Source organism: Engystomops pustulosus, chromosome 5 (assembly GCF_040894005.1).
Source record: "Engystomops pustulosus chromosome 5, aEngPut4.maternal, whole genome shotgun sequence".
Classification (NCBI taxonomy): Eukaryota; Metazoa; Chordata; class Amphibia; order Anura; family Leptodactylidae; genus Engystomops; species Engystomops pustulosus.
The window spans coordinates 82,375,408-82,399,903 of record NC_092415.1 but is presented as its reverse complement, the minus strand read 5'-3'; the positions used below and the strand labels follow the sequence as shown (position 1 = coordinate 82,399,903).

Below are 24,496 nucleotides of genomic sequence, written 5' to 3'. Positions count from 1 at the left end.
AGCGGTCCTATATTGATCCTTTGCTAGCCTAGCCAGTAAACGCCCTGATTTGTTTCCATAGCGGAAGAGCTCAGATTCATAGGATTGGCGGTAAATTTCTTCCCTCCTATCAAGCCATAAATCATAGTCAGATTTTGCCTCTTCCCACGCTGTTTTGCTTGCCTGTGTTGCCCCATTTAGGTAGGTTGTATAAGCAGCACGCAATGTCGCACTAGCCTTTGCGTATTTTATCTCTACCTTTTTCTTTAAGCTGGCTACATAGGCCATAAGTCTACCCCTAATAACTGTTTTCGCCGACGTCCAGAAAGCCCCAGGGTCATCTGCTGGGTTCCCATTATCTGCTGCATGCTCCTCCCACCATCCTTCCAGTATTTTGTTAAATGTGTCGTCTTTTGTGAGAAATGTGGGAAACCGCCATAAAATATCTGTTCCTTTAGGATATGTATTGTGTAGCTCTACCTGAACTGGGGAATGATCTGAGATGGCTATTTCACCTATCTGTGCCTGTAGGAGCCGCTGGCACGATTTATTTGAGAGCAAGACATAATCAATTCTCGACCAACAGTCATGCGCGTGTGAGTAATGGGTATACTCCCTGGTATCTGGGTGCGTTAATCGCCATGCATCATTTAGTCTTGCCCGTGTCATGAAGACCGGTAAAGCTTGGTCGTTTGATCGCGTGTGCGGCCTGTTTACGTTAAAAGTTGGTCTATTTCGCTTGCGGTCTTCATCGGGAGACAAAGCCGCATTCATGTCCCCTCCCACAATGACCAAGTCTTTTCCGTCCCCTAGTAGCGTATTGGTCAAATTGCTGAAAAACGGACCGTTAGAGTCGTTGGGCCCATAAACACTATATATAGCCCACATCTTTCCATGGTACTCTACCTGAATTCTTGCCCATCTACCCTCTGTGTCACAGGTTTGGTTTATGACCTTACCCGCAAAATTTTTGTGAAGTAAGATAAGTGTTCCTGCTTTTCCATTTTGTGCTGGAGAGCCCATTACCTGTCCCACCCAGAATTTTTTGAGTCGAAAAAAATCCTCGTCTCCTAGATGGGTCTCTTGGAGCAGTGCAATATCTGGACGAGCCCGTCCTAGATGCCTCAGGATTTTGGTTCGCTTCTGTGGAGATCTTAGTCCCTTCACATTCCATGTTATAATTCTCATTAGCTGATGACTATGTCAGTAATAGGTGGGATAAAAGTATGTTATGTATTTTCATCAAGGAGTATAGGTAATGGGCCCCCCTATTGCACTGCCTAGTTCTTTGTTGTTGTAGTTGTTGTTTTTTAGGTCTCCCCCAAGGGCTAGTTGTGATCAGTGCATGATTATAATTTCCAGGAATTAACAGTTGGAGTATGTTAGCATCATAGCAATACAAAATAATACATTGAACCCTTAACAGAATAACATAATAACACAAACATTTCCTCCCCTCCTTGCCCAAACCTAGCCATTGTGGCGGCTGTGAATAGGCCCCCATTTGAGCTTCTGGACCTCTCTTTTTTCGGAGTGTAAGGAGCATCTCGGCCACCCCTCCCTGTATCTCGGGCCGTCCAGACCCACAGTCCTGAGGTTGTCCAACAAGAATTGTCCTGGTATCGGCCGCACCACCAGCTGCCTCCCCCGAATCAATGTGTGTTTGCTCCTCAGGGCCGTAACCACCCCTGAACTGGATCTATATAAATGCTTTAACACTTTTCCTAACTTTAAGCTACATGGCTGTTGCTTATGTTCACAAATCTATGTTGTGTGGTGCACCTTACGGTGCTTTGCATATCTTACCCCACCACTACCGATAGTCCACGATCAGGCCCTTCTTGATGCTTGCGAAGCATTACGTCCAATCTCTGGGGAAGATGCTCTTGAATCTCGACTCCTGAAGCGGCGTCTCTGGGATCTGGGTGGCGATGATGAAGTAGCTCTTCTCCCCCCTTCTCCCCTTAATTGGGAGGAGGAGAGAACTCTGTGTTTCAGGAGTGCCTCTTCTGCTGTCTTGGGTGTTGAGTATGTTCCCATGGAGCCATCGTCGTAGAAAACCCTCAAGGTTGCTGGGAAGGCTAGTTGGAATCTTATCCGTTGCCCCACCAAGGCTGTGCAAATATTGCTGAATGCTCTCCTTTTTTTTGTGACTTCCGCCGAGTAGTCCTCGAACAAGAGCAGTTTGGAGTTTCTGAACAGCAACGGTCTTTTGCGCTGGCGGAAGGCCCTGATGATATCGGTCTTGTCATTAAAATCAAGGTATCTCATTATGACTTGACGGGGTCTTATCTTGTCCAGGTCCCTGCTTGAGAGCTGCGAGTTGGTCAGTTTTGGGTCTGGGCCCAGCCTGTGTGCCCGCTCCACTCTGCATCTGCCTGTTATTCCCAACACTTTGGGCAGTTCCGATTCACAAAAGGCCTGAAGCTCTCCCGGTGGGACTGATTCCGGTAGGCCTACCAGTCTCAAATTGTTCCTCCTGGAACGGTTTTCCACATCATCCAGCTTTTCAGTTAAACGTTTCACCTCTAAAGTGACATCTTCCATCCGGCATTTTATTTCATCTTGTGCATCCTCTGTGTTGGCTACTCTCTGTTCCACTTCTAGCAATTGCGTAGCTTGCTGCGATATTTCTTTCTGGAGTGACTGTATTGCCGCTTGCATGGAAGCTTCCAGTGCTTTTTGTATGTCCGGGGCCAATTTTGCTACTACTTCTGCTGCCAGTAGTTGATAGTTCATTTGTGGAGCTAGTAGCAGAGGTTCTACTGTCTCAGTCGTTGGTGCGGCCGCTGCGAGTTCTTCCGTGTTTCTTTCTTTCCCATTCTGGGAGTCTATTAACGTGTCTTGGGAGGACATTATTGTCGCACCTTGTTGTTTCAGAGACTCAGAAGCGCTTTCTTGGGGGCTGCCCGCTTTGCTCTTTTGTGCACTCCGTAGTAGGTATCTCTCCATGCACTGTGCTTTCAGTAGGAATGGATGTGCAAGTACGTAGATCGGGTCTGCCCTGGTGTCTGCGTAACAGCTCGCCGTTGCTGTTGGAGCGGGTTAGTTGTTGTTATCCCCCTGAGATATGAAGTTAGGCTCGCCTAAGTGGTATTGAAGCTTCCTGGGTATATTGAAAGGGAGCTCTATTTGCTTCTCTGTGTTGGGGAGCCGGGCTGTTCTGGTTGGCTTAGTGGCTACCTGTTTCTGATGCCTTTGCCGGTCAGGAGTGGGTGAGGAGAGGGGGGGGGTTCTGGAGCCCTCGGTCTAGCTTTGAGGGAGTCCCTTTTGAGGGACTTTGAGGGGTACCCTATGAGACTTTGAGGGGTGCCCTGTGGTAGAATCATCTTGTCAGCGATCTATCTGACGCTCACTGCTGGGATGCAGCTTACCTCCCCCACCTCTGCTGTTCTGCGCCGTAGTTTCGCGCCTTTGCGCCACGTGGCTGCTCGTGGTATGGCGTTCTGTCAGCCTGCAGGTTCTGTTCCCGGTGTCCCAGGCTGGCTTCTGGGCTTGTCTAATCCCGGACTCCGCTGGGCTGCTGGTGTCTGCCCTTTACTCCCTGCTGCTGTCACGGCCCCTTGCCGCTTGTGCGCCACGTGTCTCCCTGCCTCCTCTAGTAGCGGACTGCGATCCCGTCCGCGTCGGCGTTGCGGTGCTCAGCAGCTGGTCTGCCGTCAATGTCCACCGTCTGGACTGGGGTGAGTGCCCGAACGGCCGGTTTGTTGCGGGTTATCTGTGGGTGGTATGCGGGAGCTCCGTTCCTGCTTCCTTACATCTCCGCGCCGGAACCGGAAGTCTAGGCTGTCAATTGTTAATCAAGGCAAATGCAATTGCCTGGTTGTCTGCTTTCAAAAAACATACCGTATTTTCCGGACTATAAGGCGCACTTAAAAGCCTTGGATTTCCGTGGAAATCCAAAGTGCGCCTTATAGTCCGGTGCGCCCTATGTATGGCGCTGGGCAGCGGACCATACTTACATAGGTCCCCGCTACCGGAGACAGCAGATCTCCAGCGGGAACTGCAGACCACGCGGCACGAACAACTTCTGCCGCGTGGTCTGCAGTTCCCGCTGGAGATCTGCTGTCTCCGGTAGCGGGGACCTATGTAAGTATGGTCCGCTGCCCTCCTCCACCTCCCCCTCACCTTCCCCGCTCACCTTCCCCGCGTTCCCCGTCGCGTCTCGGCGTCGCGTCCCGTCGGGTCTCCGCTCCGCCCCTGAACCTCCGCCACGCCCCCGTACCCCGCGCCTTATAGTCCGATGCGCCTTATATATGGGATTATTACATATATAAGGCGCATCGGACTAATGCGCCTTATAGTCCGGTGCGCCTTATAGGGCGAAAAATACGGTATATATTTTTAGGCGTACCTTTACTTTTTAATCTGAAAGATATTTAGTTATTTCAGTTTTAATGGTATTACGATGATGATTTATGTGAACATATGACTATGAGGTATCTCTGAACTCTACACATGTTCATCTATTACATTAAGGAGATGTAAAAGTAAATATTTTCTGTTTGTAAAAATTGCTCTGGCTAATAACACAACAAAATTGCCAGAAATGACTGGCAGTGAAAGGGTTAAAGAAGGTATACTTTTTTCCTAGTGCCGAGGTTGTCATATAAAAGCAGCTTTATTTGCTATCATGCAAGATGACTTAACCACAGATTGTTCCAATCAATAAGCATAAGGTAATTAGTTGAGGTATTATTCAATAACATCATCCTGCAGTGTCAGCAACATGGGCCATGTTTTCTTTACATTATAATTATCACTGACACCAAGAATCCCAAGAAACTTTGATTCTCTCTGCATAATCCCTTTACCACCTTTTTATGTAGAGAAACAGATGGTCTGTTGTTTAACATAAGCTCTAGTGAAAGTACCAAGGTGGTGTACAATCTATAGGTTTTTCATTCCATATGTTTTTTAGCCTTCGAGACCAGTTTTGCAGCATTTCTTTTCTTCTTTCTTCACTCACATACTCTGGTGCATAAGATATTTGAGGGGCAAGAACTTGAAATCCACAGAAGTGTATTATGCCATGCTGCGGAAAGTAAAAATAAGTATTATTAGCTCATGCATCTCATTTCTTTATTTACTAAAAGGCCACATTCACACTTGCGTTTGTACCTCCAATATAACCCTTTGCCACTAAAACAGATCTGTTACAATATCAATTATTTCAATGCAGCACTTCCACTAGGGCTTCCATTATTTGAGTGGGCACTAGTGGAAGCCATTAAAAGCCCATAAAAATCAATGGACTTTTGTTTTAGTGACAAAATATAATAGAAGAGGACCATACACAGGTATGAATTTGGTCACAAAAACTTGGCCCATGTTACTATGTGTGAATCTGACATAAAGGTCCTCTGACTGTATATTTGTACTATCTGATCTTAAAAGCGTACTGTATATTTATCTAACAATATGTAAATATACAGTACTAAATGTTTGTTTTGTTTTCTACATACAAAGTAGTTAAAGTTTTTTTTCTGGGACTTCAGTATTGATTGCCCATTCTTAAATTTTTCACCGGCTAAAAATGTCATTCCTGGTGACAGGTTCCAATAGCATATGCTATGCTGATGTAAAAATGCATTTGTCAGCATACTGAATCATTTCAATAGTTTATAATAGTATATGGTGAGTCCGGGGGAGGGGGGCTGCTGCAGCCTTTGTGCCTGTGTCAGTCTCTTCTCCTTCACACTCATACTCAGGCAGTAAAATAAACTACTGAAATTATTCAGAATGCTGACAAAATCATTTTTTTAAATCAGCATATCAGAGGCTATTGGAACCTGTTACCAGATAAAAGTTAAATTCCTGGTGACAGGTTCGCTTTATGTCAGCAAGGAGACAGGCTTAAAAAGTACACAATCTCCTTCAACTATGTAGAGAGTGTACTGCAGTTCAGATACCATTTAAATGCATAGTTCTTAAACATTGGACCTTAAAAGCCAGAGAATGGCCACAGCAGGCACAATATAGAAAATGATTTCAAATTACAGTCAAATTTTAAGAAAGTACCCACAGTGAGTAAACCTCTGTGTTAAAGGAAACTTACCATGAGAACTCTACTATCAGAAGTAGATCTGATGGTAGATATCTCCTGCCTTCCTATAGTCTAATCTGTTAATAATCCTGGAACCTATGGTGACGTCATCCGGCTCTCTGAATGTCTTGCAAAAGTAAGCCGGCAGAGGCGGCTACTCAGAAGGGAAGAACAATGCGCATGCGCGAGACTTCCTAAGCGCTGGGTGATGTCACGAGGGGTGGGAGGCATTGTCTGTAAATTGAAATCATGGAGGCATGCATAATTAGGAGATAAAGAAGCACCTAGGAGATAAAGAAGCCCCGGGCAGCCAGTGTTACTTGCACAGGAGCGCCAGGCGCTAAGTAGCAGCTGTCCTGCTGTTAAAGCCTAATGAAAATGTGTTCCCTAATTGAAACCCGATAAGTATATATGGTTTAAATCATGACTACCCAAGTGATAGTTTTCCATTAAAAGAATAGCAACCTATATTTTCAATGCTTACTTGAATTGGCCATAGAAGGTATTTGATGTCACCACTTTTGCCTTCGCTACTGAACATGTGTTCTGTTCCACCAGTTGTAAAAGAAAGTATAGCTCGTTTACCCTAAGGAACACAACAATTGTGGACAACTGATCATCGGTAACAACACAACACACAAAGCACCAATGGTGCAGCTACCTGCATTGAGCTGAGAACCCTTCCCACCCCAGTGACCTATGGTCAACAAATATTACATATAAAACTGATGCTTTACACACAAAATTGTGCAGCCACTGGATAGCTTTTTGGTTGTATGTGCTACATATGTGTTACAAATTATTTAGCCTTTGTGTGCTAAATCACGTGACCAGCAATAAGACCCTACAACTGACACATTGTTATATGTACGGACATGAAATTACTTTCTCTATGTTTACTTTAAGAGCCTCAGTATGAGTCTCATAGGAATGAATTAAGAAACAGGCTTCCCTAGCAGAAAGACATCTGACGGATAAAACGGTCTAAAAGTTAGTTCAACATTAGACAAGACTTTTCTTATATTACTCCAAATATATCACAATGACAGCTGTTAGTCCTTCTTCTAGCATCTGAAGTCATATGGAAATATGGTTGGATAAAATCAAGGAGGTGGGGAGTTTGGGACTGAACTCTCCCAGCTACAGAATGCCCCTTCACTGTAATTAATATTCCTGCATCCAGGGACATCAATTACCGGATCTGCTGAAGCCTTGTGCATGAGGTCAAGCACAGGAGAGAAGTTACTCTGGGGAGTGAGAGCCTGACTTTCGTGGTAAATTCTCAGACCGCTGGGGGAGATTTTTCACAAGAGTCTATGAGTAAAATTGTTCTAGTTCATAGCTCATAGCAAATAATCAAAGCTCAGCATTATTGCCCCACAGAAGTTTGAAAATGAAAGCTTAGCTTTGATATGGTATGAGCAACTTGAACAGTTTTGTTTTCTGATGCTGAAATTTTGTGATATAACCAATTTACATCCCAGTTCAAAGTTTATTTGCTGGATGATGTCACCACACTGGACATAAAAGTATCATGTAAAGCTGTTTGACAACACATTGGTAGTGGTATGTTAGTCCAATTTCTGCTGTCAGGTTCCCTTTAAAGGAGCTGTACCTGTCCCGTCCACAAAAAGGGTGATTGCTAGGGATACCAGCACTAACACACGCACTGATCTATGGGACACCCATCAAAATCAAGGATTTAAGTGTGGCATGTACACTCACCAGCCACTTTATTAGGTACACCTGTCCAACTGCTCGTTAACACTTAATTTCTAATCAGCCAATCACATGGCGGCAACTCAGTGCATTTAGGCATGTAGACATGGTCAAGACAATCTCCTGCAGTTCAAACCGAGCATCAGTATGGGGAAGAAAGGTGATTTGAGTGCCTTTGAACGTGGCATGGTTGTTGGTGCCAGAAGTATTTCAGAAACTGCTGATCTACTGGGATTTTCACGCACAACCATCTCTAGGGTTTACAGAGAATGGTCCGAAAAAGAAAAAACATCCAGTGAGTGGCAGTTCTGTGGGCGGAAATGCCTTGTTGATGCCAGAGGTCAGAGGAGAATGGGCAGACTGGTTCGAGCTGATAGAAAGGCAACAGTGACTCAAATCGCCACCCGTTACAACCTAGGTAGGCAGAAGAGCATCTCTGAACGCACAGTACGTCGAACTTTGAGGCAGATGGGCTACAGCAGCAGAAGACCACATCGGGTGCCACTCCTTTCAGCTAAGAACAGGAAACTGAGGCTACAATTTGCACAAGCTCATCGAAATTGGACAGTAGAAGATTGGAAAAACGTTGCCTGGTCTGATGAGTCTCGATTTCTGCTGCGACATTCGGATGGTAGGGTCAGAATTTGGCGTCAACAACATGAAAGCATGGATCCATCCTGCCTTGTATCAACGGTTCAGGCTGGTGGTTGTGGTGTCATGGTGTGGGGAATATTTTCTTGGCACTCTTTGGGCCCCTTGGTACCAATTGAGCATCGTTGCAACACCACAGCCTACCTGAGTATTGTTGCTGACCATGTCCATCCCTTTATGACCACAATGTACCCAACATCTGATGGCTACTTTCAGCAGGATAATGCGCCATGTCATAAAGCTGGAATCATCTCAGACTGGTTTCTTGAACATGACAATGAGTTCACTGTACTCAAATGGCCTCCACTGTCACCAGATCTCAATCCAATAGAGCATCTTTGGGATGTGGTGGAACGGGGGATCACATCATGGATGTGCAGCCGACAAATCTGCAGCAACTGTGTGATGCCCTCATGTCAATATGGACCAAAATCTCTGAGGAATGCTTCCAGCACCTTGTTGAATCTGTGCCACGAAGAATTGAGGCAGTTCTGAAGGCAATAGGGGGTCCAACCCGTTACTAGCATGGTGTACCTAATAAAGTGGCCGGTGAGTGTATATGTGTATATAAATGTACTAATGGAGAGTAACAGTAGGCAATAAATGACCATGTAAATGAGCTTTAAGTGTAAAAGCTGCTAGACAAGCAGAAATAATATAAAAAAGCATATTCCAGATGCATGCCGGAACTGAAAAGTAAATGAGAGGCGAGTATAGTCCCCACGCATATCTTTAGGGGTAACTAGTGGAGAAGATTGTCTTCTTAAAAACCTGTTATCCGAAAATGTAAAAAAAATCCTTACTCATAACACGAGGGATTTGGCATCTAGATGGAAGCCAACACCCCTATCTCACGTTAAAAATACGTCCACACATGCGCAAACTCACAGTACTTCTGGGTTACCCCGGTCATGCAGTGCGCACGCACAAGGCAGCCTTCGATATACATGGAATCAAGAAGACTGTCTGTTCCCTCAATTTTGTAATTTGTGGTATCCGTTGCGTGCTTGGAGACCCTGGTTTTCTTTTTTTCTATACTTGCTGAGTTTATTGATGTTATTTTTAATCTTGAATATTTTTCAAAGGGATAAAACTGATCTGAAAAAAAACACTCAAAGGTGTACACCACCAAAATATGAACAAAAATTAAAGGGGAAACAGGGAAAGAAGGGAAGGTGTGACTGTAGTTAATACTTTACTTTTATTAAATACTAATTAAAAATGTGGAATATAACCCCTAAATGTTTGAGGAACTTTTACTGTAATACACGTATATTCCTGTGTTGGGACAAAGGGCTAAGCTAATGTGTCCCCCAAAAATATTTTTAGAATCTTTAATATTATTAGCTTGTCCAGAAAAATGGTTCTCCCCTATATCTTGTGAAGGGGGAGGATTCTAATATTGGGAAAGGAAAGGGTTGTATGTGGTGATGTATTTTTAACACAGCCAGCTTATCATTGTGTATGTATTGACACTAGGTTTGCAACATTGTTAACAGATCAACCCCACACACATAAGCCTATTCCTTTATTTATCTATCTTTATTTGCAAACAAGGCTATATGCAGTGAAATAGTTTCTGGTCTAGCCAATTGTTCTTGTGTTTATATTAACATTTAGATTTGCAACATTGTGACATACACTCACCGGCCACTTTATTAGGTACACCATTCTAGTAACGGGTTGGACCCCCTTTTGCCTTCAGAACTGCCTCAATTCTTCGTGGTATAGATTCAACAAGGTGCTGGAAGCATTCCTCAGAGATTTTGGTCCATATTGACATGATGGCATCACACAGTTGCTGCAGATTTGTCGGCTGCACATCCATGATGCGAATCTCCCTTTCCACCACATCCCAAAGATGCTCTATTGGATTGAGATCTGGTGACTGTGGAGGCCATTTGAGTACAGTGAGCTCATTGTCATGTTCAAGAAACCAGTCTGAGATGATTCCAGCTTTATGACATGGCGCATTATCCTGCTGAAAGTAGCCAAAGTGCAAATTGTAGCCTCAGTTTCCTGTTCTTAGCTGAAAGGAGTGGCACCCGGTGTGGTCTTCTGCTGCTGTAGCCCATCTGCCTCAAAGTTCGACGTACTGTGCGTTCAGAGATGCTCTTCTGCCTACCTTGGTTGTAACGGGTGGCGATTTGAGACACTGTTGCCTTTCTATCAGCTCGAACCAGTCTGCCCATTCTCCTCTGACCTCTGGCATCAACAAGGCATTTCCGCCCACAGAACTGCCACTCACTGGATGTTTTTTCTTTTTCGAACCATTCTCTGTAAACCCTAGAGATGGTTGTGCGTGAAAAATCCCAGTAGATCAGCAGTTTCTGAAATACTCAGACCAGCCCTTCTGGCACCAACAACCATGCCACGTTCAAAGGCACTCAAATCACCTTTCTTCCCCATACTGATGCTCGGTTTGAACTGCAGGAGATTGTCTTGACCATGTCTACATGCCTAAATGCACTGAGTTGCCACCATGTGATTGGCTGATTAGAAATTAAGTGTTAACGAGCAGTTGGACAGGTGTACCTAATAAAGTGGCTGGTGAGTGTAGATGTATTGTTTTAAAATCTCTAAATTCTGCCTATACTGGGTCAATACACAGCAACAAATGAACTCTAGAAACTGCCAACCTCTTATATGCACATATTTTGTGACAAACATTAACATTTTCCACATTGTGTAATGCAGTAGAACATACCTTAAGTAATCCGGTGTCATAACACCCTGGGAAGTCAAAAGCAAAGCCTTGCACAAAGCATCGATCTATCCAGCCTTTCATGATAGCAGGGAAGCTGAACCAGTACAAAGGAAACTAGAAACAATTAAGCACAATACTAAATGAAATATATGGGCAGGCCTACAGTGATACCCAATATGAAGAGTTTTTTGTTTCATAACTTCAATGACAATTAAATCAGTTTTTTAAATCACAATTGGTGAGATTCATTATGCCTTCTTTTTTCGGCAGAGAAGGACATAAATCTAACCCTCCACACTAATTTCACATAAATCTACCCCTCACCTCTCTCACCCACAATCCACTTTGGGAATGCCCGGCCTACCAGATTTACTGTAGCAAAAACCTTGGACAGATCAGGCTTTGTATTAGACCCGATTTGGTGCTTTGCTCCCGTATCTACTAAGAGGCCGGAGCCTCCAAGTAGATATAGGCTCCCGAGCGCTTCTGAGGGGAATTCTGAGACTGGATTTTAAAACTCCATTCTTGATGAATTCCCCCAATTTTTTTGTTGTGTTTCTTTGGTCAATGTACCTCTACAGCTGTTTGTGTTTAGGGGGATGAGATGTAGATAGGGCTGATTGATTAACTCATTAACATTTTATGAGGGGTTGTTAATAGAGAAAAAGAAATTCTGATTCTTTTTGTTGTTTTTTTTCTCTTCAACATTTACAGCATGTTTTAAATATCATTTTAATTGTAGAGGTCATTGTGTATCAAAGTGTTATAGTCCATCAGATTACGCTTAAAGGAAATCTTTATTGGTATTCCTAAATGACATGCACTTAGGACATGTCTTAGCTTTATATTTTTCATTTCTTTTTGGAACCATTGATGTATTTACCTCAAAGAACTGCTTTAAAGAATAAAACTACATATTTTAAACTTAAAATGTTTTATTCAAAATTAAATTAAATCTCTGCATGATGCTGAGGGCCTGTTATTCTATTATCAATGGGATATACAAATACCTATAACAATTGTGAATCTTGTCTAAATGTTTTGACAGTGTCAAAGTTTATTGAGACATCCTGAATTATAGACTCATTCATATACTGTAATCACCTGAAAAATGACAAGATCAGCTTCAGTGATTTTTTCTTGTTCCTTAAGGATGTCCTCACATAAGCATCCTTTCTTATAAGCTTCCATTGTTTCAACTCCATAACTAAAATGCTGAGGATTACATAGGTCTCCTGTTAAAAAGAAATATATAATGATACAGTATGAGAGATGAGAACTGGAATCTGACTGGATGTCGCATCAATGTTTGTATTGTTTTTTTCAAAAACTTTTGAAAAATGTGGTAGGAGGTATTGATGGGTTAACAATTATTAGGAGAGCAAATGTACTGGTGTAGTTTAGTTATATTGGGATGGTCATGAACTATCAGTATTTTATGTGTAAAAAAATAGTGCTATGGTCACAGGACCATAATCGGGGCATCATCAGATCACAGCCCCCTTGAGGTCTATGGCACCTGGTCCTGGAGCGGTGAGCTCACTGTGTCTTTTTATGGAGAGGGGAAAGATGAGCGCTCACCTCTTCTCCCTCTTGCTCCAGGCTGTGTGCTACGCCTGGGATCAGACACAGGGATCACACGGCCATCTGTATGTGGCCTATATCGTGTAGCCAAAAACAATAGCTTAAGTGTGCATTTTCCCTTTTCACTGCACGCTGAATAATGCAACAACAAGCACATAGGGCTGATGAAAAAGTTAGGAGAATGAGGTCAGAACCATATGGGCTAAAACCATAATGTGAAAAATATTTGCTAGTAAAGAGAAAAGGTGTAGATTGCTCACCCACACAACAGAGCATGATGTCACTGAAATGCAAATATAAAACTCATCAGAACATTAAAATCCTGAGGGGGCATGGCTAGCCTCCATCTAAGATGGCCAATTGAATCCTCAGCTACGGGTCCCTGACGCCAATTCCACCCGATTACAGCAGAGCCCACTGGTACCGAAGCTCCAGAGATGCTCCGAGAAGGAGCAGAAACCAACAGCTCCACAGCAGAGGAGGTCCCGGGGGAAAACCCAATCCCTGAACCGGTACCTTAGACCGATTCCCCCCGTCAGTGGTCTACGCTCCGCACGTGCCAGCGCCATCTTTCATAAAAGGAGAGGAGGCAAAGAGAGATGCGGAGGAGCAGGGGACAAGTATGTCTCCCACAGCACCACCAGGCAATACGGCCCCGCTAATCCACCCCTGCAGAAAGGTAACATGGCAACAACATGTGGGCAGAGAGCCCCGGACACACAGCAAAAGCCCCCAGCTGGAGGACCTTCCCCTCAGTCAGTAGAAGCAACATGAGAAAAAGTGCAGCCCCCAGACTATGAGCTGGAAAAGCTGAAACACGGTGCCAGAGGCCCAGCTGCATCCTCCCCAGGCCTTGCTCCACAAACCAAGGGAAAACATACATATGGCCGCATAAGCGGTGCCTTAACATGGCTCTCACATTGCTTCCCCCCACCTCCCAAAACCACAAAGAGCTGCGGGCCCAGAAGACATGCAGGATGAAGATGTAGGGGCTACTCTGTCTTTTACTAGATACCAAGAACCTTCCCCTGTATGGGCCTCATCCCCTTAATTACATACAGGGGCCCACCATCATTGCAGGAGATATCGGGGCACATTTACTTACCCAGTCCTGCGCAATCCCCGATCCGGAGTTCACCTTCTTCTTTCGGGTGCATGTAAGTGCTTGGCTTGCAACACAAATGTAAATGTTAAATGCCGCAGTTAGAATCCATCGCATTGTCCGACGCCCTGCCCCCCCGTTTTTGTCGTGTGAAAGCCAGCGCCCTTAGTAAATAAGCCCCATCATCTTTGCAGACATATTTACAGAATCTTCCTACTAAAGAGGATTTTAAGATGCTCCTTGCTAAGGTGAAAGATGCCTTTAAGTCTGAGATCACTGAGATGCGACAGGACTTCCAAAACATGGCAGGTCGTATGGAAACAGCAAGATATGAAAATAGACATACTATGTCGCAAGTACAGATGACGGTAGCCTCTCGCACTGATTTTCTGAGGGAATTGTCTAGACACCTAGAGGATCTAGATAATAGGGGTAGACGGAACAATATAAGAGTACGGAAATACTGAGTCCCGGAAGCAAATGGAAGAGAGGATGTAAAAGCTACCCTAACATCTCTGTTCTCAACAGTCCAGGAGAACGATTCTATACAGATCAAGTTTGATCTGCGATCAGAATCATCCACCGCTAACCCAAGAGTTATATATGCGGTCTACAAGACTTTGAACTTAAGGAGCGTATAATGACGGCAGCCAAAAAACACTGAGAAGTGGGATTTAGGGGAGAAAAAAGTTCAGTTACACCAGGACCTTTCCTGGATAACCTTGCAAAAAAGAAGCCACCTACGCACCCTACTGGACGCTCTGAGACAACATGGTATACTATACAAATGGGGATTCCCGTTCGCCCTTACAACAATTAAAGAAGGAAGATCTGCTACCCTGCAAACTTTCTATGATCTGGAATTCTTTTGCAACACATGGGACATACCAGTGGCAGACATACGTGACTGGGAAATTTAGTACCCACCAAAAGAGAGCTACTGGGAAATTGAGTACCCACCCAAAGAGGGCTACCTCCCTAAAGGACACTTTCTTTATGCAGTGGTATCCTTTGCAAAAAATTTTCGAATCGACGTTCTGTTCATCAAAGGGAATTACTAGCACCATAAATGGGTGCTGATATTATACATCCTGATGGCGCCATATCATTTCCTATAACAGATTTAGTTAACAAACAGTTGGTTTTGAATTGATAGTTGTGTAATAGAATCTGTAGAATGGGGCTTTGGTGAAGTATACCTCCTCACTAAGGGCCATAATTGGGCTCCTCTCTTTAGGAGCCCAGGGTGTTTGGTATTAGCACTCAACAGAGGGAAGTGATTTAGTTTTTTCCTCTGAGTATATATACTGAGTTAGTATTGTCTTAATTTTAAATTTTGTCTTGTGATTACCCCTCCCTCCCCTTTCCCCATCTTTCTCAGACATCCTAGTTGGGACACAGTAAACAGAAAATTGCCTGACTCTTTTCCCAAGACTGCGAACATCTGAGGCCTACGCTAGCTGAAGGCAAAGACAAGATCATTTCTGCCTGCCGATTGGGCTGTGAACACCTAGAGCTGAAGTCAGGACTAGATAGAACTGGTAACTCTCATCTGGGGTAAGACACTGCTACTATTTGCTATATGGTCAAACTCCTCACACTTAACGTTAAGGGACTGAACTCTCCTGCAAAACAAAGACTGCTGCTTAAAGAACTTAAGTTACATAAGGTGGATGTAGTCTTCTTACAGGAGACGCATTATGATTCCAAGTGCACATTTACCTTCATATGTACCCTGTGACTAATATAATTCTACGAGGTGTGTTAAACGGAAACCCAAATCCATCTTTGTAACGTATACGTCCCAAACTCCTCCCAAGTTAGGTTCCTAAGAAAAGTTCTGAACAAGATCTCTAAATTACTATCTCCCCCGCTATTAGTAGGAGGAGACTTCAACCTCATCTTTTCAGAATCAATGAACAGACTAGCGATTGCAAATGCCCCAGTAAGCAGATCCCACATTGACTTGGCTACTACGTTTTGTAAATTGGTAAGGCTTTTACTTTGTATGACTCATGGAGAGTATGCAGACCTAGAGACAAGTTGTTTACGTTCTTCTCCCCACCCCATGGAACCCATAACCGCATTGATAATTTTTTTGGAGGTACCCAAATTTTGCGTATGCTGCGAAATGTGAGGTGGTTTCCATCTCGTGGTCAGACCGCGTCCCTGTGACACTACAGTTGAGGGATGACTTCCAACACACGTCCCATATACATGAGAAGCTCTTACCTCAGCACTTATATTTACATTTTAATGTAGACACGGTGAAATCCCAATGTATACTGTGGGATGCACACGGGGCAGTAAAGCGGGGACACTGTATAGACCAGTGGTGGCAAACCTATGACATTGGTGCCAGAGGCGGCACTCTGAGCCCTCTCTGTGGGCACCCGGGCCATCGCCCCAGCATGCAGTTCACCAAACAGGACTCAAAGAATGTTCCTATAAAATCTTCCTACAATGATAGGCAAATTTGCCCTCCTCCTTTCAACTGTGTTGGTGTCTTTAGGAGTCTGAATGATTGAAAGTTGTCAAAGAACAAGGAGAAATAAATTACGACTTAATTTGTTGTGCTGGCACTTTGCAATAAATAAGTGGCTTTTGGTTGAAGTTTGGGCACTCAGGCTCTACAAGGTTCGCCATCACTGGTATAGACCATGGAGCATGGAGTAAAAAGATAGAATGCGACAGGAGCTAGAAATAAGAACAGACATAGCGGCTATGGAAGCAAGTATGATCGCTAGACCTAATACAGGGTGACTGAGAAGATTAATAGAACTTAGAGAGCTACTTAGGGAACTCCAACTCAAACAGGTAGAAAAATTGCTGACATTCTCTAGGCAGCGATTCTATGAAAGGGGTAACAAGGGCCATATGCTCCTGGCTCAACAGCTATGCGAGAAGAGGGTCCATCAGGCTCCACATGTCATACGAGACAGCAAGGGCTCCCTACTGCATGTCACAACAGTGATAGCGGGACAGTTTTACAAATACTTTTCGTAGCTGTACTCCCTACTAGACACCATTCCCCATTTGGAGGCGGAGAGAGAGACACTTTTGAATGGGTTTCTAGACTCCTGCTCCTTACCTCGCTCCCAGCAGAAGCCATCAAACTACTTAATGCCCCCATTACAACGGAGGAGCTTGAGCATGGGGTAACAAACTTACCAAACGAGAAAGTACCTGGACCTGATGGTCTTACATATCTTTATTATCAGACGCTTCTACAAGTCCTGTTACCCCATAATGTGTTTAATGCCTACATGATGGACGACACACCCTCACAGGTCACAACACATTCATAAATCACCTTAGTCCCTAAGCCAGGAAAAGATCTAGGGCAGTGGTGGCGAACCTATGGCACGGGTGCCAGAGGTGGCACTCGGAGCCATTTCTGTGGGCACTCACCCCAGGACAGAGTTCACCAAATAGGGCCAAATCCACCAAATCTTCCTGCAGTCCCAGGCAACTAAAGAGATGCCGCTCTCAGCGCTATTTTAAAGCGACACTTCATTGGCTGTTTGGAACTGTGGGAAAAGTGAGAAGGTGTGGACTGGGCTGCATTATCTTTGGAGGTCCTCCTGCTGGACCCACCATTCTTCCTCTCAAGACCTGGAGAGACCCTGGAGAGAGGCTACAATGAGAGTCTGAATTTGCCCTCCTTCTTTCAGCTGTACTGGTGGCCGCTACGACTGAATACTGCTTAAAATGCCGAGTTGGCACTTCACGGTAAATAAGTGGATTTTGGTTGTAGTTTGGGCACTCGGTCTCCAAAAGGTTCGCCATCACTGATCTAGGGGAATGCACCAGCTATAGACCAATTGCACTCCTCAATGCTGACCTTAAGATTTACACAAAAATTTTAGCCAGTCGACTAATACAGTGGCTCACACAACTAATCCACAAGTTGGGTTTATTCCGGACCGTCAGGGTGGGGACAATGCGAGGAGAGCAGTGGACCTTATAGATGCAGTGAGTAAAATGGATAAACCGGCCTTACTTCTTAATCTTGACGCAGGAAAGGCCTTTGACAGGCTGAATTGGTCCTTCATGCTTCAGGTCCTAAGACATGTAGGCATACAGAAGTCGTTTTTACAAACGGCTACCATAAAATTGCCACATTCTTGATCTTCACCCATCCAGATTAAGAACGGTATGAGGCAGGAATGTCCCCTGTCTCCCCTTCGTTTTGTTTTATGTATAGAGCCTCTAGCAGTTATTATGCACCAAATATACAAGGTTTCTGTATAAAAGATAAAGAATTCAAACTGACGTTGTTTGCGAATGACATACTCCTAACTTTGACTAGACCCCTGATATCTCTCCCTAGCTTATGAAATAACACTTTTTAGAGCATTTTTAAAGGGTATTAATTAAAAATTATCTTTTTTCGTAAAGGTTTTTGTGTTTTTTCTTTTTTACGTGGTTCACTGTGCTGGTCCACTAATGATTCTGTTTTATTATACAGATTAATACGGACGCAGCAATACCAAATATGTGGGATTTTTTGTATTTTTTATTCAATTTTCCTTAATAAAACGAAGTTGGGCAAAATCTTGTTCATTTTAGCGTCACCATCTTTCAGATGCATAACTTTTTATTTTTCGGTTTACCAGATTCTGGTTAAGGGCTGCGAGAAGAGTTTTATTTTGGTCTTAGTTTACTGTGCGTAATTGTTTTTAATCACTTTTTAGAGCATTTTTTAAGGGTATTAATTAAAAAAATTATCTATTTTCGGAATGTTTCTTTTGGGGTTTTTGCAGCGTTTACTGTGTGGGTCCAATAACGATTCTGTTTTATGATACAGAGTGTTACGGACACGTTGATACCAAATATATGGGTTATTTTGTGTTTTTGTGGTTTTTATACTTTATGAAGTGTTTGTTTGGGAATGTGTTATATGAGGGGCTTATATTTTTATTTATTTACTTTTTTATTTATTTTAATGTTTTAAACTTTTTTTCAAACTTTTCTTTACTTGAACTTGAACCAGCGATGCTGGTCCAGTACACTGCTCTCCAGTACTTCATTTATTGTAGAGCAGAGTAAGCTGTTTGGCATGCCCATCTGGCAGGAACATCGTTGGAACATCAGGCAGCCCCGGGCACTTGGCAGACTTTGGGGCTGCCCAGAATAGGGTCATAACACCTTTGAGTGGAGCAAAGTGTCAGCTCTGATATAGAGCTGACACCCGCTGCTTCCGGTGCTGGCTCCGTTTGTGAGCCAGTCAAGAAGCTGGACTTAATAGAAAATCTTGTGCGGGAAGTATCTTCCCACAGGGATGTACTATTACGTCCATATGTGCTTAGGGGTTTAAATTGCATAAATAAAACCATTAAAAAAGTGCTCTTGTACTACATATCAGAACCAACATTGACCTTTTTATTTTGCGAAGTAATCAAGTGTCCCTTTTTTAACATGCAACCATATAGGGCCATTAGGCCAATTTTAACCCTTAAGTACAATAGCCCCAAAACCCCTGAGGACGCCACATTAGGTGGCGAAACATGTCGGGGGGGGGGGGGCGATGCTAGGTTTTAAATCCAGGGCACGAGACCAGCCAAGCAGAGAGATAGCTTAGAGGCATAGAGGATCGGGACACCGACTCTATAGGGAAAATCAAAGAGGGAAAGAGGTAGACAGGTGGAATGCATGCATGTATGATGTGAACTACCCTACCCCAATCCTAAAATTCTCCCCATCCCTACTAACTTCCTATGTCAGAGTGCTGAATGTGTGTCTGAACGCTATCCACAGCGATAGAGGACAATACAAGCCAAAAAAGACAGCCCTATAGGAACCTGATCGGAAAAAGAGATATCCACAAATAGGCTGATCTCGAACCCCTGATAATTTTAAAACAACATAGTACTGAGTCACATTTTTTCGTTATTTTATGAATAGACAAGGAATTAAAAGTTAAATTTTAATAGGTACTTAAGGGTTAAAATTGGCCTAATGGCCCTATATGGTTGTACTTTAAAGATATATTAACCCAGCCAACCACATGTTCCACAGGAAAAAGATACCTTTTTTAACATGTGCCCCCTTTTTCTTTAACAAATGTCCCTTTGGTTTCTCCCTTCTGCATACTTGCAGTACAGATTACAAAAAAAAGAAATATACTCGCCTTCACACCATGGTTTTCCTGCAAATGGCGGGTAGTCTTTTAGTTCTGGAGGAAGACACTCTAAGAACACACTATGGAACTTTACAGGCATAGGAAGGAACAATATAGGGATAGTTGTACTTCTGTAAAATAGCAGTTTTCAAAGATATCTGTATACCGTATTTTTTGCCCTATAGGGCGCACCGGACTATAAGGCGCATTAGTCCGATGCGCCTTATATATGTAATAATTACATATATAAGGCGCATCGGACTATAAGGCGCGGGGGCCGGGGGCGTGGCGGAGGTCCGGGGGCGTGGCGGAGACCCGACGTGACGTGGCGACGAGACGCCGAGACGCGACGGGGAACGCGGGGAAGGTGAGCGGGGAAGGTGAGGGGGAGGTGGAGGAGGGCAGCGGACCATACTTACATAGGTCCCCGCTACCGGAGACAGCAGATCTCCCGCTGGAGATCTGCTGTCTCCGGTAGCGGGGACCTATGTAAGTATGGTCCGCTGCCCTGTGCCCAGCGCCATACATAGGGCGCACCGGACTATAAGGCGCACTTTGGATTTCCACGGAAATCCAATGCTTTTAAGTGCGCCTTATAGTCCGGAAAATACGGTATATTGCGGGTTAGTTTTAACTGACAGGATCCATTTAACCTTTGCTTAGTTGAGGTTTTAAACCATGTGTTCCTGTATTTTCAATCCTTACAAATGTCTGCATATGTTTTCAGTTGGTTTTTATTTATTGTATAACACATACCTGCAATGTCATTTCTGGTTGTTACTGCATTAAAATTCATTGCATATAGGTCAGAGACAGTGACACTGCATCCCATCTTACTTAGGACATCAACTGCAATATTTTTCAATGAACCGTTCATTGACTTTGGCTCCTGGTGAGCATACACAATCAGAACATTTTTGCCTATGAAGGAGAGTGATATGAGAGAAAGAAAACATAACATTTTACATTTGATAAATTAGTGAGGCAGTTACTAATCCTGTCAAAAAACTGCATTCACACACATGGGGGACGTATATATGGCCGACGGGGTGAGCTGCGCTAATTTTCATAATTTTAGAAAGTCTCTTTTCATTCAAAATAAGCCATTAACAGCTAAATAAGGAATGGATCCTGTTTCAGGGGGCACACAACAGTGTGTACGTATAAGGTGCTAAGGTTAAAACTATCAGCACATTGTAATGTATGAGGAGTAAAATCCCCATATTATGCCATACTGTAGTATGGCAGTATATGATAGGATTGGGCAGACAACCTAGGGTTAAAGTACCCTAGGGAGTCTAAAAAAAATTATAATTAAAGACCCTAAAAACTCAAATCACCCCCCTTTCCCTAGAACTGATATAAATAAAGAGTAAAAATCATAAACACATTAGGTATCGCCGCGTCCAAAATATGATAACAGTTTTTCACTATGTTTAACCCCGTTAAATGTATGAAAACATTATAAAACCTATACAAATGTGTTATCCCCGTAATCATACCGACCCAAAGAATAAAGTAGACGTGTCATTTGGGGCGTACAGTGAAATCCGTAAAATCCAAGCCCACAAGAAAACGTCGCAAATGCAATTTTTTTACCAATTTCACTGCATTTGGAATTTTTTTCCCCGCTTCCCAGTGCACGCCATGGAATATTAAATACCAGCATTTTGAAGTGTAATTTGTTACTCAGAAAATAAGCCATAACACAGCTCTGTACATGGAAAAATAAAAAAGTTATAGATTTTTGAAGGTGGGGAGTGAAAAATTAAAACTCAAAAACGAAAAAGGGCTGCGGCATTCAGGGGTTAACCTGCAAGGCTGCCGATGTTAGGGCCGTTAGCTGCCATGACAGACCACAGTTGTACAGCTAGGGATCTGATTGGACAATCAGAAATCACATTAGGGCTCTTTCACATTGGTGTTGTTTTTTACATCTGTGATTCAGTAATTTTCATGGATGACTTACTGAGCCATTGATTTATATGGGTGTTTTTTTACTGGTCAAAATAATTTGAAACCAGCCTGTATTTTTTCACTGATGCGGATCACGGAAGGCAATAGAAGTCTATAGGTACGCAAATAAAACTTCAGTTTTATTTGAGGCTACAGTTACAAAACGGAAGCAACACAGAGACAAAACGGAACGGACGTGCAATACACTCGCCATTGTGAAACAACCATAAGACCGATTTCACATCGGTCTGTGACCAGGGACATGACAAGTGCTGTGCCATGCACTGATCACTCTACTGGGGTCTGAACTCCGATGCACAGAGTTCTTCTCTCCCTGATATGTAGCAGAGTCAGTATAGAGTCAGTATAGTGACAGCTCTACCACACATCGTCTGGTTTTAGCATTGTGTGATATTATAATAATGCAGAAATGGATTAAAAAACTCATATATATATATATAATGTCATATAAATATTCTTCTTGTGTCAAAAACAACAAATACAATAATAACTAACCGTTTTATCTATAACCCCCCTATACACACACACACACAATGTAATACATTACAAAATAGCATTATGCAAGCATTTCTAAATTTAGTGGTGATGGGCAATTCATAAACAGAATCATCTTTGCAGTTATGACACAGCAAAATATCCATGTGATACCACTTTAAAATTATACTTTTGAAATTATACCCACTGGTTAAAAAGGATCCTAGCCCTCTGATTCCATTGTTTCCTTACCTGACATTTTAAGAATCTGTTCTCTGCAAATTGACTCTTGTCAACTATTAGTCGTTTAATTGTACAAGGTGTGAAATGTAGAAAAGGCAGCCAGTCTGTTCTCTTAGTTAGTAATTTAACATGCTCAGCATTGTCAATAGAGTAGTTAGTGCAGACAAAGCCAGGAGGTAGGATATCCCAGGCTTATCCATCCATCCCGCATACAGAGCATGCATAAACAGGATTTAATTTAGTCTTTTCGACTTCATGCTGAATTGCATTCCCTAGGAAACAAGAGCTGTGCACATCAGTTCCTCTTGGATAGAATTTTAATGTGTTATTGAACAGTTGGTGATTATCGCAAGTGGCAATAAATAGTGCATGCTTTGTGTGATTTATGCCCAATATTACCACAGAGGTAAGCAGCTTAGTAACAATAGCCTGTTCAGAGCTGTGTATTGTTTAGACCCTACTACAAGAGAGGTTAGCAGCATAGTGACAATCAGTGGCGTAACTAGTAGTGGCTGGGCCCCATAGCAGATTTCTGCATGGGGCCCCCCTTCCCCTTTAAAAGATATATGCAAATTTTTACAGACATATACACACATATAAAGTTCTACACTCATACATTCACTATCCTATACTCGCATCCACATACATACATGTATACACTCATATGCATACATTTATGTACTCAAATACATTAATACAAATATATACAAACTCATACAGTATATACACATCAAATTTACTGTATAGTACATACACATTATATACATATAGTATGTATATGTATACTTATACATACAGTATAAACACAACATATACATACAGTGTTTACATACAGTACATACAGCATTTACACACATACATTTAGTATATACAGCATGTACACACACATATAGCATGTACACACATACAGCACATGCATACATTCACATTCGCACCATATACAAAAACACACATACAGCATTTATATATTATATATAAACACACACACACAAGCATATATATATATATATATATATATATATATACACAAGCATATATATACACACACACACAAGCATATATATACACACACACAAGCATATATATACACACACACACACACAAGCATATATATATATATATATATACACACACACACACAAGCATATATATATACACACACACACACAAGCATATATATACACACACACACACAAGCATATATATATATATATATATACACACATAATCATATATATATACACACATAATCATATATATATACACACACACACACAAGCATATATATACACACACACACACAAGCATATATATACACACACACACACAAGCATATATATATATATATACACACACACACACGCATATATATACAAACACACACATACATAAGCATATATATATATGCTCACACACATACATAAGCATATATATACACACACACACACAAGCATATATATACACACACAAGCACATATATATACACACACACATATGCACACACACATACATAAGCATATATATATACAAACACACATACATAAGCATATGGATAAGCAGACACGCACATAAGCATATATATATATATATATATACACACATACATAAGTATATATATATATACACATATATACATATATATATATATATACACACATATATACATATATATATATACACACATATATACATATATATATATATACACACATATATACATATATATATACACACATATATACATATATATATATATATACACACATATATACATATATATATATATACACACATATATACATATATATATACACAGATACATGTAAATAATAGTACTTACTTTTTTGATGTCCAGCGTGGCGGCTGTGTAGGCCATCAGCTGGGTGGTTC

General features: G+C 42.3%; 1 protein-coding gene across 2 annotated transcripts; it reads right to left on the bottom strand.

Annotated features, from left to right (window-relative positions):
- Positions 1-4,579: 4,579 nt before the first annotated feature.
- NQO2 (N-ribosyldihydronicotinamide:quinone dehydrogenase 2) lies at positions 4,580-22,884 on the bottom strand. Of its 2 annotated transcripts, XM_072152486.1 has the most exons (6): positions 22,616-22,881; positions 20,669-20,833; positions 12,207-12,337; positions 11,103-11,216; positions 6,510-6,611; positions 4,580-5,014 (listed from the first exon to the last, which is right to left on the bottom strand). In XM_072152486.1, exons 1-6 carry the CDS (start codon positions 22,620-22,622, stop codon positions 4,841-4,843), a joined length of 693 nt encoding a protein of 230 aa, XP_072008587.1. In that variant the 5' UTR covers positions 22,623-22,881; the 3' UTR covers positions 4,580-4,840. The 2 variants fall into 2 exon arrangements, with proteins under 2 accessions (XP_072008587.1, XP_072008588.1); XM_072152487.1 differs by lacking the exon at positions 6,510-6,611 and having other exon boundaries at positions 22,616-22,884.
- Positions 22,885-24,496: the final 1,612 nt, after the last annotated feature.